Here is a 21,338-nt window from a genome sequence, read left to right as displayed (position 1 = left end):
GGCAATTCCCCACGGAGAAAAGGAACGGCTTCAATCAAGTTCCATCAGTGCATGTGATTTAGCACTGCAGAGCTGTTAGTCCTGGGGATTGCCTGACCGGCTGTTAATTGGAAAGCAGATCTGGCAGGCAGCAGCTGTGGGGAGGCCAGCGCTGGAGACCGCCTCACACAGCTTCTGAGCAGAGCAGGCAGAGCTGCTGGTGCCAAGTATTAAATGCCCAACATGAAGGGTACGGAGATGGGAAGGGGAAGCAGCTTGCAGGGGAAAATGAAGTGAAGGAGCCACATAAAGACATCCACAAGGACTGCAGCACTATCCCCAGCATGCTGCTGAGAGGTTCAATAACTCTGAATGGTTCAAGGACACAAACACAATCCTGAAGGAAACATAAGGTCACTGAGCAGCTTCAAACACCACATTCATTTTCCACAGTCAAGCACTGAAATAAAAGGAGAGATCCCCATAGTGTCAGCTTCCCTGCTGAAGACTTTTAGAATGGAGATTGGGACTGGGGAGTGAGAGGAGTGATCAGACTGTGGGGTCAGCCCTGGTGTGAAGTGATTATGCCCTCACACTCCTCCCTGGCTCCACACTCACTGCTAACGAGGAAGCTCCCAATAATATACAGGTGGATGTTCTGACATCCAAATTACTACCTGTACTCTTGGATATGACAAAAGTTTTTCCAATTATTTTCAAATTAAATTAACAAGAGTAATTCAAAAGCTAGAAAAAACTGTATTTAAAAAAAAAAAAAAAAAAAAGAAAGCAGCAACATATTCATTGCAATAACAATAATTCCTTAGGAGCATCTGATTCTCATGTAAATTTCTCTCACTGTTCTCTGCCCCAACTGATTCCCTTTTGTAGGGCAGCTGCTGAACCCAGACAGCACACCCTGGCTGTTTGCTGCCTGTTCCAGGCAGCCTGTGCTTGGCAGGTTCACAGGCTACAAAGCCAGAAGAAACCACGGTGACCATGAATTTTGTCTTCCCTTAACACACAAATCAGTCATTCCTTTTTAGGTCAGATAACACTTTTGGAGGAACAGAGACAGAGGAATGTGGTCCTAACTTAAAATGCAGTGGCTGGGAACCCACTGATGCGATTGGAGGCTGAGCCCAGCTGCAGGAGCGCTCCTCACCTGCCGTGCCCGCAGTGCCACCTTGGCATTGGTTGTCTTGCTGAGCTGCGTCAGCTCCGTCAGAATATTGATCAGCTCATCTGTCAGGGTGGGGTCACGGCCACAGAGCTGGTCCTGCAAACAGAGAGAGCTGAAAACATCCAAAATGGAGAAAACCATCCTCCTTCCTCCCACCAAGGGGCTTAAACACGACATGTGTACACACATATGTTCTCCGATGCTGGCCACAGAGGTCTCTGTCTGAATTATTCTGTAACTCTATGCCATCAAGGGTGGAAGTATTAGACTTTCAGTAAGTTCACATCTATCAAAAAAATATATGAAAAGAAAAACCTTTGTGCTATAGGTTAATTTCCCTGGCAGGTTTATCAAAGGAAAAAAAAAAACAATCAAAATAATACAAGTTCCACAAACCAAATAATAAATAACAGCACATGCCAGGTGCAATGCTACAGCTAACTAGCCAGCCTCCTCACACAGTTCTGAGCCCACGCCAGCGTGATGCCATACACCTCTCAGGGACAAAGATCAAAACTAAGGTTTTGGTTTTTAAAGTGATCGACGTGAGCAACTCATGAGGTTGGCATCCAGGGCCAGCAAACACTGCAGTGACTATTTCCAAAGAAAGTTCTGTGAATCTCACCACTACAGACCAACGTGTGAAAGCACTGCAAAGAATTTCAGAGCTGCCTTCGTTGTACTTGAGGTCTGAATGCCTGGGTGCTGCTACATTGCAGCTCAAGGCAACAAAATCCCAGCAGGACTCAGGACAGCAGCACAGCATCAAACACGGGCGCTGTGGCCCAGTTACAGCTAGGATGTGCATACAGCAGTCAGTTAAGTACATAAAATGAATACACAGCTTCAAATCGCACTATATTTCATCAAATACATGAAAGATGGAGTAGTTCCCATCCTGCCTTAAACGCCTGCTAGCTAAAAAGGTGAATGATGGCAGCATAACACCATTACTAAAACCATCCTCAGAGCCTCTTGTTAATAATGGATTCCTAGGGATACATCAATAACAGCAACATAGCATCAAGGTGTTCTGACACGACATCTGCCCTTGGAGGACAGCTTCACCATCGCACACAAATGGCCTGGCAACCCAGAGAACACCACAGCCTCCGCCACCATTACCAGATGTGCCAGGGGGCCCTCAGACATGAGGAGTAATGTGAAGCAGAGGGGAGACGAATGATGGTCTCTGAGTTAACAGAGTGAACTGTAATTCAGCAGAGCAGTTCCTCGCTTTGCCATAGACAGCTCGGTGCTCAGAGGTATGCTGCCCTTCTTAAGCCTCTGACACCCACCTGATGTGAGCAGTCCCCATCACATCACCCACGTGAGGGCCCAGCAGAGCCCACACAGAGGTACCTCAGCTGTGCCCCTGCCGTGTGCAGGAAGGTCTCCCCAGTATGCTTCAAACTGGGATGCTGGCCTTTAGCTGAGATGAAATATCTGACAGTGCTGAGAAGAAAGAGCACGCACAAAAGACAAAGGAAAGCTCAGGTGGTTTTTCATCTTCTGCTCTTCCTGGCTCCCAGCAAGCTCCTCGCTCCCTCAGACATTGTGCCTACCAACCCAAAGACACAGCAAGACTCCATCTCTAAGACATGGATTGCATGGAGGTGAACATCTAGACAAAAAGTTCCAGTCCTATTTTAGCAAGAAATAATCAGGATGACAACAACAAAATAAAGCAGGTAGCTGGCTTTTGCCTGCACTGATTGGCAAAGGCAGCGAGCAAAGCCTCAAACCAGCTCTCTGACAAGGCCTTAACGCCTCCCCGGCACCCCCGTGTAATTACACACTTGAGTGACTGGACTCTGAAGAAAATTGAAGGCCTGAGCTGCGAACAGCTGCCATTTTCTCTCTCCATCACGCCAGCATGATTACTTGAGAAATGAACAGCCCCGGCTCAAAGCTACTCCAGAATTCTCAGAGGAAATATGGCTCCGTGTTCAAATAATGAGATTCTTAAGGCAAGCGTTACTTACAATCACACCACACACCAAAAAGGAAAGGGAAAAAAAGGAAAAAAGGAAAGCCAGAAAGAAAGAATGCCAGGCTCCTTATATCTTACAAATTAGAATTTAAGAAACCCAGCCTCTGACCAGGACAATTATGACCCTTTCTATGCTTTTGAGAGTAATTTTGTGGATGGCTACTTTGGAAACACTTTTCACTGTAACAGACCACGTTTTATTATTTTAAAAAGGAAAAAAGAGAAGGAAGGGATTGGAGGGGGGTAATGTTGTAATTAGCCTCTTAACAAGCAGTACACCTAACTCCAGTCTGTGCTGGAAATCACGCTGTAGCTAAATTCATCCTGCACTGAGGAATGTGGATATTCACTCTGCTTCAAAGCCTTAGAGTGGAGGAAGGATTTTCTGAGGCTTTTTAGGAAATATAAAAAGAGAAGCAGGACTCAATTGTTGGCTTCCTGTTTATTTTTCCTGCAAATGTGATTTAATGGGAGGGTTACCCATTAGAGAGCAGTGGAGGTTAATAAGAACAGAGATTTTTACAAGCCAGTGAGAACACGGATGATGATGGTAGATTCCAGCATAAGGATTTCTGTGTGTTTCTAAGCTAGAATCTGTGTCCAGGAGATTCACCATCCCTTCCCAAGCCCCCTGGACAGCCACACACAGCATCCCAACGGTGAGACACCTTGCCTGGAGTGACCAACTTTGTGCTGAGATGATGGGTCCCAGCCAGATCCTACCACACAGCCCAGAGTGCAGCTGGTCAGAACACACTGCAGCAGATCTGCCACGAGACACTGAGCCTAGAGCCAGGAAGAAGGTAAGACAGCAACTAAGCCTATGAGATCAAACGTGGCTCATCAAGAGAGTGAATCCACTCTTGAATGTCAACACAGGCTAATGCCATTCACCAAGAAGGGAACTGGAAGAAATTCCACACTGCTGCTGCTGCTGCTTCAGAAGCTAGAAAGTTAGCATCTTTAAGGATGAGAGGTGTCAATTCAGTACCTTTCAAAGCACTAAACATACAGTCACAAGGAGAAGCAAATTTCTAGAGAATAAATAGACAACTTACAATGAGCATTGTGACAAGCAGGTTCTTCTTGGTGACCTGAGCATGTGAGAAGATGTAGTTCAATACAGCATTCATGTCGCTTTTATTCTCCTCCCGAAGGGCAAAGACACACTTGTCGTAGTGACCTGCGATCAGAAATGCACATTTTTTCAGCCTCCAAACCTCTGACATGGAACACACAAGACTAGATGTGCCTATTTTTTTTTCCCCACATACATTTTTCACGTTTTGCATGATCTACACAACCAGCTCTGGGATGAAAGCATTCCTCCCAACACATCTGCCCTCAACAGAAAATTTAAAGCATCCCATTCTTATTAAAACAGCCAAAAAACCAAATTCCTCCCCTGTGAGTAGTTCAAAAGAACAGAATAAGAACAGAAAAAAGACCTGCACCATCCTCTACCACCAGCAAATTGAAGTGGAAGTGAATCTACAGTAACATTACTGTAGGAATAGGGGCAGGACAAAAAAGTGTAACAGAATCTAACTGAGTCTAACTACCTGTGAGAACTAGAGCCTCAACATCAGCCAGTGCATCATTGCCACCTTGTGCATGGACACAGTAATGCAATACACTTATTTCAATTGTGAGTCAAGCTGAGGGTTTGAGGTTTGCTCCTACGAATGCTGAAAAAACCTCTGTGTTATTTCACAGCAGGTATTTTCCTCTACAAAAAAAAAGAAAAAGAAATCTGAGAGACCTTTGAAAGAAAATCCAAGTGGCTCAGCCTCCTGGATTTGTCTTCCTTGAGGAGGGTAAATGGCGAGCTGCTGGAATCAAATGTGGGTTTTTCAGAAATCAAACACTTGAGAGAGACTCACCATGCTGAAACTGAGTCTCCACCTTCAGATACTGACGGAGCAAGTCCATTACCACTGCCTTCATGTGGCCCCGAATACCACTCCGGTACCTGTGGAAACAGACAGATCAAACCCAGTGCTCAAGCTTGATTTAAGACAAACAGGCTCAGGTCTTTCAAATAGAAAAGGGAAACTGGGAAAAAAGGAGAGGAAAAAGAAGGGAAAGGAAATAATTAGGGATCACCCCTGAAAACAGCTCACCTCTGTACAAGCTGCACAATGCTCTGAGTGTTCATGAAAAAGACCTCACGCTCTGATTTGCGGTTCAAGGTGGCTGCATGGCTATCCAAGATATTGGCAATCTGAAACAGAGTAAGTCTCATGACAGCTCCTGAACAGAGGTGAGACAGTCTGGCTGACAACTAGTGACAACTTCCAGACAAACCAGACCAGAGCTTTAGCAGACTCCAGAAAAGGCCAGAGCCTCAAACTATGTAGGAAGATAACGACGATACAAAAATTGAAGCACGACATTGCATAATAAGGAAATCATCTTCCAACATCTCCTTGACCAGGCCTTCTTAGTTGCACTCATTCCTTTTTAAGGTTATATTGACACTAGAAATGGCAGTGTAGCACACGTACCAGCCAAAAAGCAAGTAAATAAATACCCACAAGGCCATTCTATGATTAAACTCTTCCTAATTCTTAAGCTAGCCTCTTTAAAGCTACAGTGAGCAGAGAACACACAGCCTTCAGCACAGGAAAAGGCAGCAAATAAGCTTAAGTGATACAATCAGTATCTTTCATCACAAAGATTCTACGTTCAAATGCATCTTTAAGTCCATCTGATCTCCAGTTAACTTAGAAGAATTTTCTCTCTTTACACCAACACAAACCAGTTTTGATCCCTTTATACAAGTGTGGTTGATCACCTGTTGGCTGGGAAACTGGCAAAGGACTGATGTGATGTTGCTGGCATATTGGGCCATCTCCTTCTTGATGGACTTCTCCACGTTGGGTGGGATGCGTCCAGAAACACTGGTCATGATGTCCTGAAGCTCCAGCAGAGGCAAAGATGGATCTCTCAGTGTCTTCATTAGTCGCTCAACCCAGCCCTTCACCTACAGACAAGTCAGCATAGAGGCAAACATAAGAAAAAAATAAGCAGCAAGAAGGGAGAAATGGAAAGGTGTCAGTGAGGTCTCTAGGACTCTGCATCACACAGGTAGCACAGGGGCTAACCACGAGAACTGAAGCAGCTGCAGTGCCACCTTTCACCAATAGCTTGCTCAGATTCATTCACCTTCATTCCTCCTTCCTCCAGACTTCCACCACAGCTGGCTATGCAGGTAGCTCATGCTTACAAGGCTGCAGGCACGAGCAGTAAAGCTCAAGCTCAGCTCCTAACTTACACTCTTTTTGGGTACCACAGGTGGAACTCTCCCATGTTACTCTCTGCTGAGACTGGCTATCAGGAAACGTAAGAAAGAAAACCAAGGCCAGCCAGCACTAGCAGCACAGTACTGCTACAGTCTTGGCCCTCTGGCAGTGATGTGCCAACTGTCCAGCCTTACATTCAATAGAAAGAACATTTGCTCCCTGTCTGAGCTAAGAAGTAACTGGTACCTTGCTGCTGAAGTAGGGCTCTGGCAGGCAGTACCCGTTCATCACGTTGACCAGGTTATCCAGGACATAATGGAAGATGCGATGGAGTTTCTCGCCTCGAAGTGCTGTGCTCTGGATCTGAGGCAAGGTGCCCGTGTGCAGTTCAGCCTGGAAACACAGCAAAGACCACAGTGTCAATAATCCTCCAGTTATCCTCAGCCGGAGGCTCAGAGTTAACCTGGAACAATTCCCCAAGTGGAAAATGCTCATGGGGAGAGAGAGACAGAAGTTATGAGCTGGATCTGCAGCAATTCCAGGTTATGTTCACCCACAAAAAAAGCCTCCAGCCTCTCTCTAAAATACGTTCCAGTTCATTTATATCTCTACAGAAAGTGGAGGAAAAGCCAGCAGTTCGATGCTGACAATTACTTTCCACCCCCTGCATGGCAACTTCTCAGTTTCCTACTAGCTATTGCTAAAGGAACAATAAATTCTTTTCCACTGTCACCAGCTACATCCCAGGCTACGAGGCCTAAAGAAATGCACGTTTGCCTTTCACCTTAAAGAAGATCCAGATTTGCTACAATCTGCAGGGCCTGACACTCTTGGAGTTGGGTTATCTACTCCTGTCCTCCAGAAGAGGGCCAAAAAGAAGTAAAATAAGATGAAAAAAGAAGTGATAAAAAAAGAAGTAAAATAAGCATGCAGACAAATAAAGCAGATGTAGAGATCCAGCCAATCTCCAGTATCACATACAGCCATGGACCCGCAATAACTTTGAGGTAAGAAGAGAACAAGCATGGTACAAAAGCTTTGCCTGAATCAGAGGACCACAAGATAGTCTGAGCCCAAATCACCACGAGACAAAAAGTATGGTGATGTTTCCAGTACAGTGCACCAATCTAAAACTGGTTCAGCCCACTGGACCATCTTATAGCACTCTCAGCATTGCTCCCCTCTAAAAACACCACAAAAACCTGTGCTTCCTGCAACTTCTCACCTGCTGAACCCTGCTGGGATCATCCAGCTGCAGTTTGGCAATCACACAGCCTGGATCCAACACTGCCCCAGGGCGTTTGACATAATGGATGCAGCCTGATTCTCCTGCTGTTAGTGTCATCACCATTTTCATCACCTGTAGCAAGGAAAACAGGTTACACACTCAGCTTCAATAGTCCACAAATGGTTCCAGTTTTGTGAACTAGCAGCCAATAGCCTACCACAGACAAACTAACCTGCATGAGCACCTTTTGCATTCAGTCTTTCTCAAAGGTCTAAAAGCACATACACTGTGAATGAAATTCCAACTTAAGTAAATGGAACAAATTACCAGGACACAAACCAGTGCAGCAGGAAGCTGCTTGGACCAACAGGTATTTAAGAAGGTCCTACATTCAACACAGGGAACAAAACAGATACAGATTATTGCAGCTGCTGCACTCTCATTGTTTGAAATGCAAGAGCCACTCTGAAAAGCTACAGTAAGATACTGTGCTAGCAGAGGAAATTAGGATTACCTTCTAGGGGTCACAAATCTCAGTCTGCTATTCACAAATAGAGATGCTCCCACAGTTTAGCCACAGAAGCTCTTGCCTTTAAGCAGAAGCGTTAGGTTTAGGGAAAGGCAATCTAGTTTTACTACTGCTGTAGCATATACCACAACTGGGAAAACAGGAATTGAGTAGGTGGTGCCTCTTTAGCCATGGCTCTGTTGCAGCATAAAAGCATTTACATGAAAGTATCCAGATCTCTGGCTTGATATTCTTCTCCTACACAATCTTCCCAACTAGTTTAATTGCCCCTCTGCCAACACACCCTCCCTTCCTTCATATCTGTTCAGAGCCATGCACTCCTACTCGACCTTTCATGCTTTCCTCACTATGGTGCAGCAATTGTTCTTCACCCTCCTCCTCTCTAAGCGTTAAGTAACTTCCAAGGGAGAATGCAGGAGTGACACTTATTTTCAGCTTAATTTGTCTGATCAATCTGATAAATGATCAGGTGATCAGAGAAGTCTTAACTTGTTCCTTAATACCACCATATGCCTCTTCTGAGTCTCCTTAAGAGCTAAGTAGTGGTTTACAAAAGGAAAGCCTTCTTCACTGTACTTAGAAGACATGGTACACTCTGCTCTGGGACCATGGCAAGACAGTAACTGTGGTCTCACTGCTGAGGAATTTTACTTATCACTTAGTGAAGTCATTAATGCTCAGATTTCGGCTGTTAAAAATTTATCCCCCACCAAATTATTCCATTTGCTGATTCCTGAATTAGTCCAAATTAAAACATGGATAAAATTTAGAAAGGAAATGCTATGAATTACTTCTCATTCTCATTTTCCAGTTTAAGAACATTCAACTTTTTTTTCTCCCCAGCTTCTGCCTGGACAGCATCAGCAACAGTTGAGACTTTTACCTCTATTTCTGCAAAGCATTGGCCTGCAAACACGTGTCCCCCATCCTCCACCACATACTGGATAAGCTTCCCAGCCGAAGGTGAGCGCAGAATGGAAGGATCATTTTCCTTTTCAAACACACAAGTCTTGTTACCTATAGTGATGCGATACCTGGGGAACAACAGGCAGAACAGAATCACTGAACCATTTAGGTTGCAGAAGACCTTCAGCACCATCAGGTCCAACCATCCACCTCACAAGACAATCCACTGCTAAATCACAGCCCTACACACCACATCCACGTCTCTTAAGTGCTGCCAGGGAGCAGAATGCTACCGCTCCCCTGGGCAGTCTGTTACAACACCTAACTGCCTCTCCTGTGAATGAATTATTTCTGGTATCCAACCTGAATCTCCCCTAGCACAACTTGAGGCTGTTGACTCAAGCCCTATCATTATCACCTGAGTAAAAAGACTGGCATCCACCTCACTGCAACCCCTTTCAGGCAGTTGTGGAGATTTCAGTCTGCACCTGAACACGAGTTTACCATTCATGTGCTGTGGTTAGCTTACGGCATCACTGTGTTCTGACAGCAGATTTAAAAAGCACTCTGAAAGGATACCAATGTCACTCCAGTCTCCTTTGGGAAAGTTAATCCAGTGTACAAGCATCTGAGCCAGCAGATATTTTAGATCACAAACCACGAAGCTTTGGGAAATAGGAATCTGAGCTCCTAAACAACCCCCATATCAGTTCAGCCAACTGGAGGTCAGAGTACTGGGTCTCTTACAGGTGACCACATGCAATTCAAAAGGGCAGGAGATCACAGACTCCCTACTGGTGCACTTACACAGGAAAGGTCTGAATGCATCCCAGACACACGTTTCAGATGAAAGCAACTTCTCCCTTCAAACTCATCAATAATAACACATCTAGGAATCCCTTCCTAGGAAACAGTTCAATTTCCAGCTGTTCATCAGGAAGCATAAGGCGAGAAGTACACCTAATCTGGACTGACACACAGATGTTATACAATAACCTACAAGTTGTTACCTGTCCACTTCTTCTTTCATGTAGGTGGTATAGCTGCTACCATCGTAAGACAGGAGCAGCCCTCCGTCGCTCAGTCGGTGCACATCAACTTCCACACAGGAGCTGTTCATGATGACCACATAGGAATTGGGAGACTGTCGGGTCACCTGCAGATCCACAAGAACAGGAGGTAGCACATGAGAGAGACACAGCACTGACAGTGCTTTGGTTGCCACACAACATACAGATTTCCAAGTGTTGCAACGGTGGCAAATAAAGAAGTGGAACAGAGATGTTTGTTCTCATCTTGGGGAAAAAAAAACATGAAAAAGAACTTGTATGCTTGCTTTTGCAACCTTTAAACAGTATTCTTAATGCTGATTTGTTTGGGGTTTTTTGTTTGTTTGTTTGTTTGTTTCTGCTCACAGCAAAGAAAAAGCAATGCTAAAGAGAAAAATTGCTACAAATTCTACCATGCTCATGAAACCAGAGCCAAACACCCAACACAGTGTATCTAAATATTCAGAAACATCAACTGAAAGTTTCAGACAACCAAAAGGCAGTGGGTCTCACATAAAATTCTGGTCTAATATCCTCAGCACATGCAGGGGGGGCTCTTGATTCTGAAAAATTAACGTGTTTACAGAAACGCACAGAGATATTACAATAAAAAGATGTGACAGGTGATCATCTTGATCATGATTTCCTAACCCCTCTGCTTTTACATTTTACACAGATTTAATTCCAACAATTACAAAGATTGAGCCAGAGCAGCACACAGACATTTCCAGCTAGCAGTGTCATAAGGATGGTTTCCTATGCTGTGCAACATACCTTCAACACGTATTTCCGTCCTTCATAGATGAGTTCCACATCTACAGTGTTCAGCAAAGTATGAGCAGGCAGGACTTGGCCCCTTGAAAGAGAAGTACAAAGCAAAATTTGCCATCCAGAAACTACCAAATGACTACCAGGGACCCAAGAAGGCTCAAAGAAGCATGCAAGGATTTAAAAAATACTAACAGAGACAGAGCAGGCCAGTTTTTCTTAGGCCTGTAGATAAACAGCTTCTTGGGATTAGAGAACAGACAACAAATAACAAGCTCCATGCATTTCTGGATTGTACTGCATTCAAACAAAATTTCAAGTCAAAAATAATTACTACCTACCAGATAAGCAATTTTACCTTTCTAAAGAGTGCAGGAAGTTTGAGACGCTGTTCCGAAAGCTCACATCAGCCACATGAAGAGCTCCACACACCACCCCTAGCATGGTGTCAGGCCTTTCAGCCTAGAAGGAAAGGGCACAATAATACAGTTACACCTTCCTTAGCACCGCTCTGTTCCACACATCCACTTGTAGAACCAATGGTCTCAACTCTACTTTTGGCTCAAGGCCAATCTTCCACTAAAATTAAGCTGTTGTAGCACATATCCAAATACTACATAACAGCAATCACCTCTATAAAGAAAACCACTGATCTTTGTTCTTTCTGAATCAAATCCTGAGACTCAATCTATTTGAGCCTTTCCATCAGCATCCATTCCAAGCAGTATAGTAAAATACTAGCCTTAATTCACACATACACTAAGATGCCATTATGGCCAACTCTAAGACCACTTTTCCCTGACAAGGCAGTGACCTGGAATTTTGATACAAATAAGAATCAAGCCCAGTGAAAATCTTTATTTGCAACGTGTTAAGTGGAAATTAAGTACTGCTAAATACTCATCTTCTTGTAAACAGAACATACCAAGCTTTCCAATCTCTCCTTTTCTCTCTCCACCCCACCCTTCCCTCCTCCTCTCCCTCTCTCCAAAGTAGTCCTGTAAAGCACACAGCTGCACCTGCACTTTCTCAGCAATCAGCCGATCCAACCAGCCGGTGTCAATGCGGTTCTGCTGGAAGCTTTCTGTTTCCAACAGTTTTATCAAGTATTCAACAGTGGTTCGGAAATCCCCTCGGATGGACAGCTCCTTCAAGGCCACCACCATGTTTCTGAAGGAGGAGAGAAAACCTGTTATCTATCCCACACGAACAGTGCAACCCAGTAACTCTGAACAGTTCCCCGTGAGTTGCCTGGAAAAAAACAGGCACCGGCTCTGAGAACAGGAGTTCCATTGTTATCAACATCTAAGCACCTACTGCGTGTGAAAAGTACACAGAACATAACAGACACTGTCACCATCCCACCCAGAATGGAACAGAGGAAACACTCTGGATGAACAACAGCACAGATGGCAGGTCAGACAGTCCTGTCTTATGATAAGCTTTTTATGTCCCACATCACATAAGAACACTCAGTTATTTATAGGGCATTGGCATAGCCAAGTTACCAATGCTCTTCCTGTTAAAAGCCTTTCACCTGAATGCTTTCAAAGAAGGACTTCAGCACAATGGTATCTTACCCCAGCAGCAGGCACAGAAGGGAAATAAACTAAAGAGCAGTAATCAAAAAGTGAGAAATGCAGGTGCAATGCAGTGGAAGAGCAAAGCAAGACAGGATCAGGAGCCTGACCACAATGTGGAAAGTGAGAAGGAAACTTCCCTCAAAAACACCAGAACTAAAGAGTCTGGTTTCATCCATGGCACTCTGCAATAAAGAGGAACAAAATGAACAATTTCCAAGGCTTTTTTGATTATACTACTTACGAGATGGCTTCTTCACGATTCTCTCCCCAGGAGAAGCAGTGACCAAACTGAGAATCAGCAAATTCATGAAGCCCTCCTGCAGCAGCAACACTGAAATAGCCCCAGACATTCTTATTGCTGCGGAAATTCAGTTCCTGGACTGTACCAGAACTGGGCTTAAATCCCTGTAAAAACAGACAGACATTGCTATACACCCTAAAGAAAAAGTAAATAAACCAGAATTAGGGAAATAATTAGAACTGTAAAGAGCACCATTTTGCTCTGCAACACGACGCGTACACAGCTAAGCTGAGCCTGCTCACTGCCAAAGCAACAGCAGAGGTCTATAGAACACAGAAGCACAGGAACTGCTGTCGTTCAGAAACTACAGGGAACTGAAGACCTTAGCTTTTGTGAGGTCAGTAGCACCTTGGCAGCTAATAATGACAGTGTGCCTGGGGGACAACCAAGTCACAATAAAGGGGATTTATAATCCTAAGGCACAGATAAAATCTGTTATGCTCTGGGAAGTTGAGGAGATGAAGGTGAAGATACTGTACAGTGCACCTGTGTCAGTCCATGTTCTTCTAGCGCCTAGCCACAGTGTACAGAAGCATCAGCTAAGTAAGATAAGGGAAGAATCTTTTAAAGGTGCCAAACCTTCCTGGAACAGCAGCAGAGATTGAACTCGCTGAGGTTATCATAGCACGATAAGGAACTACAGGATTTAAAACACTCACCTCATCGGGATTCTCACTGGTGATACGTGCAGCAATTACATGGCCACGTGGACAGGGGACATGGGCTGAATTCTCAAAATCAATAGATCCATCTCCCCATGGGGAAACGCCGTACATCACTCGGATATCCTTGATCCGGTGGAGTGGAATCCCCATGGCAATCTGAGGAGGAAGAACAGCATTTGCCACTAATCAGCAAGTTGCCTTCTTCACAGAGCGCCTCTTGTCCTTGTGGAAGTAACCCCACCAGTTTCTGCAGAAGCTAATGCTGCAGTTCTCATACAGCAAACACATATTCCTATTTTCCTAAGTAAGCCCTCTCCACTGACATGTCCTGTTAAATTTGTATTTCTCAAGACAGCTGAACTCAGTGTAACATCCACCTTATGACTTCCAACAAATATTTTCCGTTGACTAAAGACTGTAAAGAAGGTTGGTCACTGCTAGGTCAGCCAAGGATGGGCCTGAATTAAGCCTGATAAAAATATACTGAGGTGCCAGATGACCCCTAACCAGCTGTATGGAACCTTTGAGGATTTCTGTAACTATAAAATGCAGACAGTGACCTACAGAACTGGCTGCTGACTGGAGCCTTATGGACCCAATTCCCAGCTGTTCTGGTCAACAAGAAAAAATCCTACTGGTTCACACAAGCCATAAATGTCACTCACTGTGATGATTTCCCCTTGAAAGAGTAATAAAACAAGACAAATTCTTGGTTGCTTTGCCACATCTATTCCAGTGCCTAATAATTAGGCACAAATCCTATTTTGTAGAAAGACTTGAAGAGCAGGGACCTCAGCCAAGAAGAGGAAGCATCTGCTATTAGTGAGGGACTTGGAGAGGTGGAAACAATTTCCCTGGAAGTCAGGAACTGCTAATCAAAATTAAAAAGACCAAAGTCACTTTCCTGAACTTCAAACAACTGCTGAACTTGCTGAAAGATGAAAAAAACCAATCGTCTGCTCTTTTTTCACTCCCTTTGTCATTGGGAACTCTGGGAATACTGTTATCTCTTGGAGGCAGTGGACTGGGCAACGCACTGCTCCAAACTGGCACAGCATTTGATTGCTCTGCTAGCCTCAGAAGCCAATTCATTTGACAAAATAATTTCAGGGCCTGCTGAACTACTCATGTCTAAAGCCTCTTAAGACAGAGATTTTACACACAACCTTTCTTAAACCAGTTTTCTTACCTTTATATTTTATTATTCTGTTGCTTCACGTATTCTTTTTTTTTTTGTAACTAACGGTTTCTCTAAGAATTTCAGGAGGAACAACTAGAAAATTACTTCTCTTTGCTTTCCAAATCAGAACAGAAGGGGAAGAATATTTGGAACACAGAAGCTTTGCTCCTGAAGCCACAGAAGATAAATCCTAAACTGGGGAAGTAACAAAGTTGCTCCATTAATTAGATGACTTGGGTTGGGAAAGAGAAGTGGAGGAGTCAAATATCCCCATCTGCATGAGAGGACACAGGCCATATGTGGTAGTGCTGATAGCTGCCTTACACTCTTCCCTCTCTAAGTATTAAGATCCAGTCATCTGCTGAACATTGGTATGGGATCCAGTTTTAACACAGAAACCTGGCAGTGACTCAGCAAGAGTCCGGCCCCTTAATTTCACTCGGGCTTCAGCAGAACAGGTTTTTCACGCTCAGCTTTCTTCACCACACCACAATTTGAGCACTTCTGAAATCCTCCAGAGGTGCAGGAATTGGGTCCTCACTCACCTGGAGCTGTGCTGCAGGAAGATTCACATCAGCTACCATCTCGGTGCAGGGATGCTCCACTTGCAGACGGGGATTCAACTCCAGAAAGTAGAAGCTGCCATCCTGGCTGTAGAGGTATTCCACAGTGCCTGCACTCACATACCCCACCATTTTTGCAAGCTTCACTGCACACTAGGATGCAGGAAAGAAGAGTATTTGTTTTCCATGCCCCACATTCAATCTTCTATGCCCTGCTCACCCACCCTACCCACTTCAGAGTTTTTTTTGGTGGCATTCTAAAACATTCAACACCTTCTAACGTGCCCAAAAGCTGCTCAAAGCAAAGCACATGGCACCAGGGTTTTGGTTCCCAGGTTATTTTGTTTACACTGTTCACAGAAGGCAGAGTTGAAGTATTTTTAACAGCCAGCATTAGGAAATTCATATATCTCCTGCTGCTCACTTTTAATGTGACATTACACATTTAAAACACATCTCTCTCATTTTTGAGGTGCAGACATTCTCAGTGGAGCTCAGCAATGGTGGACTCAGTTTTGGAAATGTCAGCAGTTGCACACAAAGCAGTTTACAACACATTACCTCACACTGCTCTTTTAACAGACCGAACAATGCAAAATTATTGCCAATGACAAATAAAAACATCCTGGCTCTTCCTGGAGTCTCACATGAAAAAGAGAACTTGCAGAGCCACTCTCACCTGTTCCATGTGCTCAAAAACCACTGAAGTTGCAATGGAAGCAGGTGCTTCCTCAATAATCTTCTGGTGCCTGCGCTGCACGGAGCAATCCCGACCAAAAAGAGAGATGGCATTGCCATACTGGTCTGCCAGGATCTGCACCTCCAAGTGGCGGGACTGTTTGGCCAGCCTCATTACAAAGATCGGAGAGCCTGGGACTTCAGCCTGAACCTACAGCAGAGACACCATGTAAGTGGACAACCGCCTTAATCCCAATCATCCCCAGTTCATTTTTTTGAGTAACAAATGTCCTGAATATCTACTCAGGTCACTTATGACTAAAAACAACCCGTGCTCACTTACATTTAATTACAGCGAGGTTAAAACCACCTCAGCTTTCCTAAATAATCCATAAGCTAAACAAGGCTCACAATAGTGGCTTCTTCATTTCCTCAACATCTCCCATTTAGTGCTCTCAGAATCACCCAACCTGAGCATCTAGAACAAGACAGCATAAATCAATGGAAAAGTTACCTGTCTAAATAGGTTGGGGAAGTCATCTGCATTATTAACTTTCCTAATTCCTTTCCCTCCTCCTCCTTCAGAGGCCTTGATCATGACAGGGTAGCCAACTTCCTCAGCAGCCTGATCAAGACGGGAAAAACATGGGTAAGTGTAACAAGCTGAGAAGACCTTTATTTATGAATTATTCATGCCCAAGTCCCCACATTTTTTGACTCTGTTTAGCAAACTAGACATGAACGAGACACAAATCACATATGCTATTTCAGTAGTTGGAAAAACAAGGGAACAGTTGCTGCTACTGCAGCGCTCTTGTTTCTTTCTCCTAATCCCACTAATTCTGCAGGCTGAGCCCAAAGACAGTTTGTGAAAGACTGCTTTCAAATTTCCAAGACTCAGTCCGGTCCTAATCTGTTCTCCCATTAGAAATAAATTAATCCTGCAGGCAATCTCCAGGTATGCATGCAGCAGGCTCCAACCAGCTCTGAACTACCAGCCACCTACCCGCAGGCCGTCGTCTGCATCTTTCACATAGCCTTTTTCATACAGCTCCTGAGGAACGTTCAGGATACGCTTCTGAAGATCGTTCTCCTGCCAATCCACTCGAAGACCTGAAACATAAGCACGGCCTTCTAGCCTGTTCTGCTGCAAGGCTCAGTGAGAGCTCACACATCAGACACTGGTGAAACAAAGGGCTGTAACAGAACCTTGAGGAACCAGTCTGGAAGCACGTACAAAAGAGAGGATGCTGAACACAAGCAGATTATGACTGTCGTCTGGGGAGCAAAGATTTTTAATTGGAAAACTAACAACAATTATGCCCTCCACTTACCCTGTGTAATTCTGAGAAACATGCAGTTATTTACCATCCTACAGAGCTTTCACAGAAACAGAGTATTGGCTGCATGCTCCAGAATTACTGGACAGATGCTAGAGAAGTAACAGCTGCAGAAATACCAGATGCCACAGCTGCACTGTCAGACTGACAGCAAGGTAAGGAACATGTCCTTTTTGCCTGACATATCCACAAATACCACAGTCACTTTGTCCAAGCCTTGGATAATACAAATTTGAATCCATTAGCAGATGGAACACATGCAACTGACCTTTTTATGCACAGATACTTATTAAAGATTAGGCATGTTGAAGAAAAGCAGATTAAAATGGTCTTTATACGCTGGGGAATTTCCTTCTTACCGCTGCCACTCCAAGGAAGAGTTGGGATGCCAGCAGTCTGAGCCACTATTGACGATGCAATTTTATCTCCTAAAGCCCACATTGCTTGGCTTGGAGGACCTGCAAGGAGCAAAAGCAACGCATGGAAGAGTCACAAGTGGTATCAAACTCCAGGGAAATGCCTACAGGCTTCATTGGGATCCCATGTACGTGGAATAAATAAAAGCTCTCAGCAAGCCTGATGCAGGCCACAACCCAACTGGTACAAATCAATATTTCCAAATCAAACCCAAAAGCATTAACAGTGTCAGCCAGGAATTTAAAAGCAGACTGGAGCACCTTTGACCAAGAAAGAAGAAAAGGCAATTGTAACTACAGACAGATCACAACAGCTTGTTACAGAAGCCTTGGAACACTCATCTTGCAGGCACCACTATCTGTCCACGTGTTTCTCTTCAAGCTGTGCCAGCTCTCAGAGATGGCAGGTGCTGGTGATTGGTGTTAGGTGTGCACATCACATGCAATTGGAATAGTAATTCAGTGCCCTGATTTTCCTAGAAACATGGCTAACGTGGGACTGCAGCACATGATTGGCAAGAGATTTAAGCTGCAATTAAAACACAGATTTAAAATTCACGCCTTTTCAAAGGTTCAGAGTATTTCCACAGCTGTGGCTCAAATTATTACAGATCTGCTGGAAGTCAGAACACAACAAAACTGCCCCAAAGATAAAAGTTATGTTCACACCATGACTTTTACCACCAGTCCATCTTTAGTTTTAAACACAGACCATGCCCAAAGCCTTACCCTACATTCAGATATGGAAATGACACTTACTGCATCAAACACCTCCAGGACTCAATTAACTACACTGCTAACAGACCACAAACTTCATGTGCTGTCTACAGAAAACTCAATAAAATTTAACTGTGAACATTCTCTTTAAACTGACAGCAGAAATATCCACTGCTTTAACACTGTGCTCTTTGATTTTTTATCTCAAAATACTCAAAGACATTTTGGAGAGCTTGCCACTTCTCCCATACAACAATTACTTCCCAGCACATGTCCAAACCTTACCCACTGCCATCTGCAAATAGCTGTACCATCATTTAGAGGAAACAGCAGGAAACATTATCATAAAAGCCCAGCATGTCTAAAAATGGAAAAATTCTGAAGTTAACTCTGCTCACCTCTATTTTTAATACGAGATAAAGAAAGGCTTACAGCTCTTATTACAGTCCTCATGGAAAAGAATCTGTCCCTCTCTCATCTTCCAGACCCAGGGCCTTACTGAGCTAAGCCCTCTATCATAACCCAGGGTCTATTCCAATCCAGTTTCATTAGCCTCAATTACTGGAAACAGATTACACTGCTGGACAGCATATTCTGTTGCTCTGACTACTGTAACGTACAGATCATCCATCTTGCACTTGCAAACCGTACCTCGTGGCTCTCTTTCAGGCTCAGGATTTTCTCTCATTAAACCCACCCATCTAAAAATAAGGACTAGACCTCAGCAGACATCTGGTCAGAAGTACATCTGCTCACCCATGAAAGCAATCCCATTTTTGTGGAGAAGTTCTGGTAGTTTTGGGTTCTCAGAAGCATGGCCCCAGCCAGCCCATACAGCCTGCAGAAGAACACAACATAATTCACTCTTAGTTATAACAAAACAGGCACATGAGCAAAAATACAAAGCATGCAGATGCTTCCAAATCTTTCTTTTCTCCACTGAACAGAAAACAGCCTCATAACATCCACAAGCCAGAGGATGTTATGAAGTACGCTCAGGCTTACTTTAAAGGGCCAGAGCATTGCATCTGGCAGACAAGACCAAGGCTGCCGAAGGAAACTAAGTGTAGGGAAGTGAAAGGGTGAAAGGAACCTTCTGCCTCCTGCAGATATTCACACCAGGAAACTGACTGCATTCTAACATTCACTGTCCTTACTGCTAGTACAGGTTTGTTGGTTCCATTTCTTTAACCTGCCTTTTCTCCCAGATACAAGTCATTATTTGAGGAGAGGGGATTCCCTAGTGCTGCCTCATGACTTGAAAACTGGCATTTCTCACCTGCACTGGAATGCGTTTAGCAATGTCAAGGATGAGTTCCACATTTGCATAGTTGTTGTTGTTTGGTCCTCCTGGAACTGGCACGTAGTGATCTGCCATTTTAATGTACTCTGCAAATGCAACAAGGGTCACATGTAGATCACATGTAGATTAAATGGTACTTAGGTCTAAAACTTCCCAAACCTGCGGCATAACCAAATCTGAACATCCGTATCCACACTGCTTTCTCATCAATCCCAGAAGTTAATTACAATTATCCAGTGGTATTTCCTACACAATAAAATACCCACTGGCAAAACTAAACTTAATGTCTCTAAAGCACTTAATATAAATTCATTCCAAAATTACCCAAAGCCCTCAATCCGCCCCTGGTCAGAGCGGTGCACAGTGCAGTGATGTCCTCTCAGCCTCTTGCATCCCCCTGGGCACAGAGGTCTGTGCACCTTCACTCACCTGCGTTTGCTTTCAGGTCCTCAGGAGTCACCATGACAACAAATCTGATGGCCCGCTCGTTTCGGAACATCTCGTAGGACCAGCGCCGGATCGACCGCATGCATTTCACTGCTGCAATCCCATTGTTGGCTATCAGGACCTGCATATAAGAGATGCAGGGATGAGACAAAAGTCTAAACAGCACAAAATCCTGAGCAATAATGAAAATAGACATTTTCTCCACAGGTTTTTCAACCCCTTTTTTGCTGTTCCTTTTTCTCAGTTGGCTTTCAACTCAATAAGGAATCAGCTCTTGCTTGCCCATGAAGATATTAATGTCTTATGCTCTGTTGGGATTAAAGAACAGAAGGGCACTTCAGAACTGGCATAATGAGTTGCTAAAACTTCTGCCACCTGAATGGAAGAGACCTCACTGTTACATGTTTATGTATTTTGAAATAAAATTCTCAGTGCTTTGTCCAGTCTGCATTTGTTACATCTGTCTGTAAGTCCTCCTCTATCAGCAGAGGCTCATTCAGATTTTTTTTCTGTCACATTAAACTAAAACAATTTATCACATTTAAAGTTAAAACAGAATGACTACAGGCAGAAGTACAAGTTGTAAGTTCAGGAATCTCAGTATTTTCAATATGCAGTACTGAATAAAGAGAAGTCATAGCTCTAGAGAAGGGAACAAGAATGCAATATGCCAAAGCCCGGAAGGCCAGCAATTTACCTTTTCAATCACTCTGTTCCCTCCAAAACGAGTAACAAATTCTGCAGGAGAAGCCACAGTGAAATCCCGCTGCACGTCAACTTTCTTCCTGTCCCGGCCTTGCTTTACGAGGTGCAAACCAGACATGCTGGGCCTGAGGGAATTTGAGGGGGTCAGAAAAAAAGCAACACTGCAGTGCAGATGAACACAAATAGAGCAGAGTATGACGGGAATTTCTACCTGTCCCCTTGACCACATTCCCCATGACAGACAGAACATTCCCCACTTCCAGTCTGCAGCTCTTACAAGCATGATCTCGTTTTGCAATTAATTGCAGTTGTATCTCAGCACGTTTCAGCCCATCCGGGGAAATTCGAGTCATGCCAACACATGAGCAGGTGAAAATGCACTCACTGCACATCACTGCCCGTCACAGAACAACTGTGTTAAACCACACTCCATGCTGCTCCTCAGTCTTCCAGGAGAGCTGATTAATGATAAAGTTTCCTAGCTTTGGTATAACAGTGTACTAAGTCAGATTCCATGAGGAAATCCTATTAGAGAACCACAGCAACTACACTTCAGGTGT

The 21,338-nt window shown here is 44.1% G+C and overlaps 1 protein-coding gene across 6 annotated transcripts in view; it reads right to left on the bottom strand.

The window, feature by feature from the left end:
* Positions 1-21,338, bottom strand: part of ACACA (acetyl-CoA carboxylase alpha) — a 112,866-nt gene that overhangs the window by 67,768 nt on the left and 23,760 nt on the right. For all 6 annotated transcript variants that reach the window (XM_048967119.1, XM_048967122.1, XM_048967120.1 and 3 more), the window contains 23 exons: positions 20,771-20,903; positions 20,056-20,194; positions 19,603-19,712; positions 19,080-19,161; positions 17,550-17,648; positions 16,857-16,963; positions 16,365-16,475; positions 15,852-16,061; positions 15,155-15,325; positions 13,424-13,585; positions 12,705-12,868; positions 11,900-12,050; positions 11,239-11,342; positions 10,887-10,968; positions 10,074-10,219; positions 9,041-9,191; positions 7,626-7,760; positions 6,647-6,793; positions 5,953-6,141; positions 5,279-5,379; positions 5,039-5,127; positions 4,214-4,338; positions 1,145-1,258 (listed from right to left, as the gene is read on the bottom strand). In XM_048967119.1, the coding sequence (XP_048823076.1) occupies positions 1,145-1,258; positions 4,214-4,338; positions 5,039-5,127; positions 5,279-5,379; positions 5,953-6,141; positions 6,647-6,793; positions 7,626-7,760; positions 9,041-9,191; positions 10,074-10,219; positions 10,887-10,968; positions 11,239-11,342; positions 11,900-12,050; positions 12,705-12,868; positions 13,424-13,585; positions 15,155-15,325; positions 15,852-16,061; positions 16,365-16,475; positions 16,857-16,963; positions 17,550-17,648; positions 19,080-19,161; positions 19,603-19,712; positions 20,056-20,194; positions 20,771-20,903 (3,022 nt within the window). The remainder of the gene's footprint in view (positions 1-1,144; positions 1,259-4,213; positions 4,339-5,038; positions 5,128-5,278; positions 5,380-5,952; positions 6,142-6,646; positions 6,794-7,625; positions 7,761-9,040; positions 9,192-10,073; positions 10,220-10,886; positions 10,969-11,238; positions 11,343-11,899; positions 12,051-12,704; positions 12,869-13,423; positions 13,586-15,154; positions 15,326-15,851; positions 16,062-16,364; positions 16,476-16,856; positions 16,964-17,549; positions 17,649-19,079; positions 19,162-19,602; positions 19,713-20,055; positions 20,195-20,770; positions 20,904-21,338) is intronic.

This window comes from Lagopus muta, chromosome 20 (assembly GCF_023343835.1).
Source record: "Lagopus muta isolate bLagMut1 chromosome 20, bLagMut1 primary, whole genome shotgun sequence".
NCBI lineage: Eukaryota > Metazoa > Chordata > Aves > Galliformes > Phasianidae > Lagopus > Lagopus muta.
The sequence above is the reverse complement of the archived record's forward strand: the minus strand, read 5'-3'. Positions and strand labels throughout refer to the sequence as shown.